The sequence below is a fragment of the Halyomorpha halys genome, unplaced genomic scaffold (assembly GCF_000696795.3).
Source record: "Halyomorpha halys isolate HHAL.00 unplaced genomic scaffold, Hhal_1.1 Scaffold3402.1, whole genome shotgun sequence".
Classification (NCBI taxonomy): Eukaryota; Metazoa; Arthropoda; class Insecta; order Hemiptera; family Pentatomidae; genus Halyomorpha; species Halyomorpha halys.
The window spans coordinates 3,808-5,446 of NW_027111849.1; the positions used below are offsets into that span (position 1 = coordinate 3,808).

Genomic DNA, 1,639 nt, shown 5'->3' on the forward strand with positions numbered 1-1,639 from the left:
GTATTCATTATAAAGTGTATCTTTTTGGGAGCTTCCCCATGACATAGCTGTTGCTATAGATACCAGTTTTGGAATCAATAAAAATATTTGTTAGCTTCATAAAATATTTGGAGATGAGCCTATATATAATTATTCAATGCAGTACATAACTTAGATCTTACCTCTGTTTTAGGCATGTTATCTGTCTATTAATGAGAAAATGTATCTTTAAAGCATTATTATTTCGAGACAATATCTCCAATGAATAAAATAAGATTAAACTGACTAAACAATGAATGGAGTTAATGGTATTTTAGAATAACAATAGTCAAATATATCTTTATTTACATTGTTGCTTTTTTTAAATTATTATAATAAGAATATTATAGTTACAAATGAGAGACCTTGCCAGTCATTGAATCATGAGCGATCTTCACTTCTTTCTTGACTCATTAAAAACCAGAATGGAGTCATTTCTTCAACAATCTCAGTACAACTCGCCGTTTTTCCACCGAAACCTCTAAAATCAAAGTATATCAGGCGCATTAGTTGTTTACATTTAAATACTTTCATTTGTGTATGAATCTCAATGATTTGCTTTATTATTTATTTTTTTATATTTACAACTGTAATTAAAAAATATAGGACAAGAAAATGAGATATGTTTTGTAACAATGGCATGATAGTCTTGTGGAGAATCCAATTGAGTCTCAAGTTGAATTTTACTTTTAAAGTAACATTCATGAGAATGAGCTAAAACATTAAGTATTTGAAAGCTTAGAACAAACGAAGTGATGAAAAGCATTGTTAATCTCCGTAAATTAATAGATTTCTTAATTGCTGACTATGATATGCTCAACAGATTACATGCTGATTACATGTCATGTAGATTTATTTTAGTGCAGGCTAAAAATTAATGGTAAGTTATGAAGTTGATAATGAAATATAATTATCTATTTTATTAAAATTAGTAATGTATTTACTGAACAACTTACCTTTCCCGACCTCATCCCTCTGGCTATTCTCGACCATTTCTTGTATGTCCATAGCGCCATCTTCTTGGATATCTACCACTTCCACTTCCTTTATGTCTATATCGCCCTCCTCCTCGATGTCCATTTCCTTCATGTTTATCACTTCCTCTTCCTTTATGTCCGTATCGTCCACCTCCTCGATATCTACCATTTCCATTTTCTTCATGTTCATCACTTCCACTTTCTTTATGTCCATCACGTCCACATCCTTTATGTCCATCACGTCCTCTTCCTCGATATCTACCACATCCACTTTCTTTATGTCTATCATGCCCTCTTCCTTTATGTCGTCCTCCTAATTTACCATCTGTGCATCCATTATTTCTACACCCATCTCCTTCCGGTTTTCCTGTTCCTCTACCTTCCCCTCCAATGTCACTCCTTCCATCTTCTCCTGTACTACCACTCCCACCTGATACTCTACCTCCTGACTTGCCATCTGTGCATCCATTACTCCCACAGCTATCTCCTTCTGGTGTTCCTGTTTCTCTACCTTCCCCTCCAATGTCACTCCTTCCATCTTCTCCTGTACTCCCACTCCCACCTGATACTCTACCTCCCGACTTTCCATCTGCGCATCCATTACTTCCACAGCTATCTCCTTCTGGTGTTCCAGTTTCTGTACT

General features: G+C 35.1%; 1 protein-coding gene across 1 annotated transcript; it reads right to left on the bottom strand.

The window, feature by feature from the left end:
* Positions 1-298: 298 nt before the first annotated feature.
* LOC106691826 (pro-resilin) lies at positions 299-1,637 on the bottom strand (the record flags this gene model as incomplete). The annotated part of the gene is made up of 2 exons (XM_067049793.1): positions 299-499; positions 975-1,637. A coding segment is annotated over one exon (640 nt), but the record flags the coding sequence as incomplete, so codon positions are not given.
* Positions 1,638-1,639: the final 2 nt, after the last annotated feature.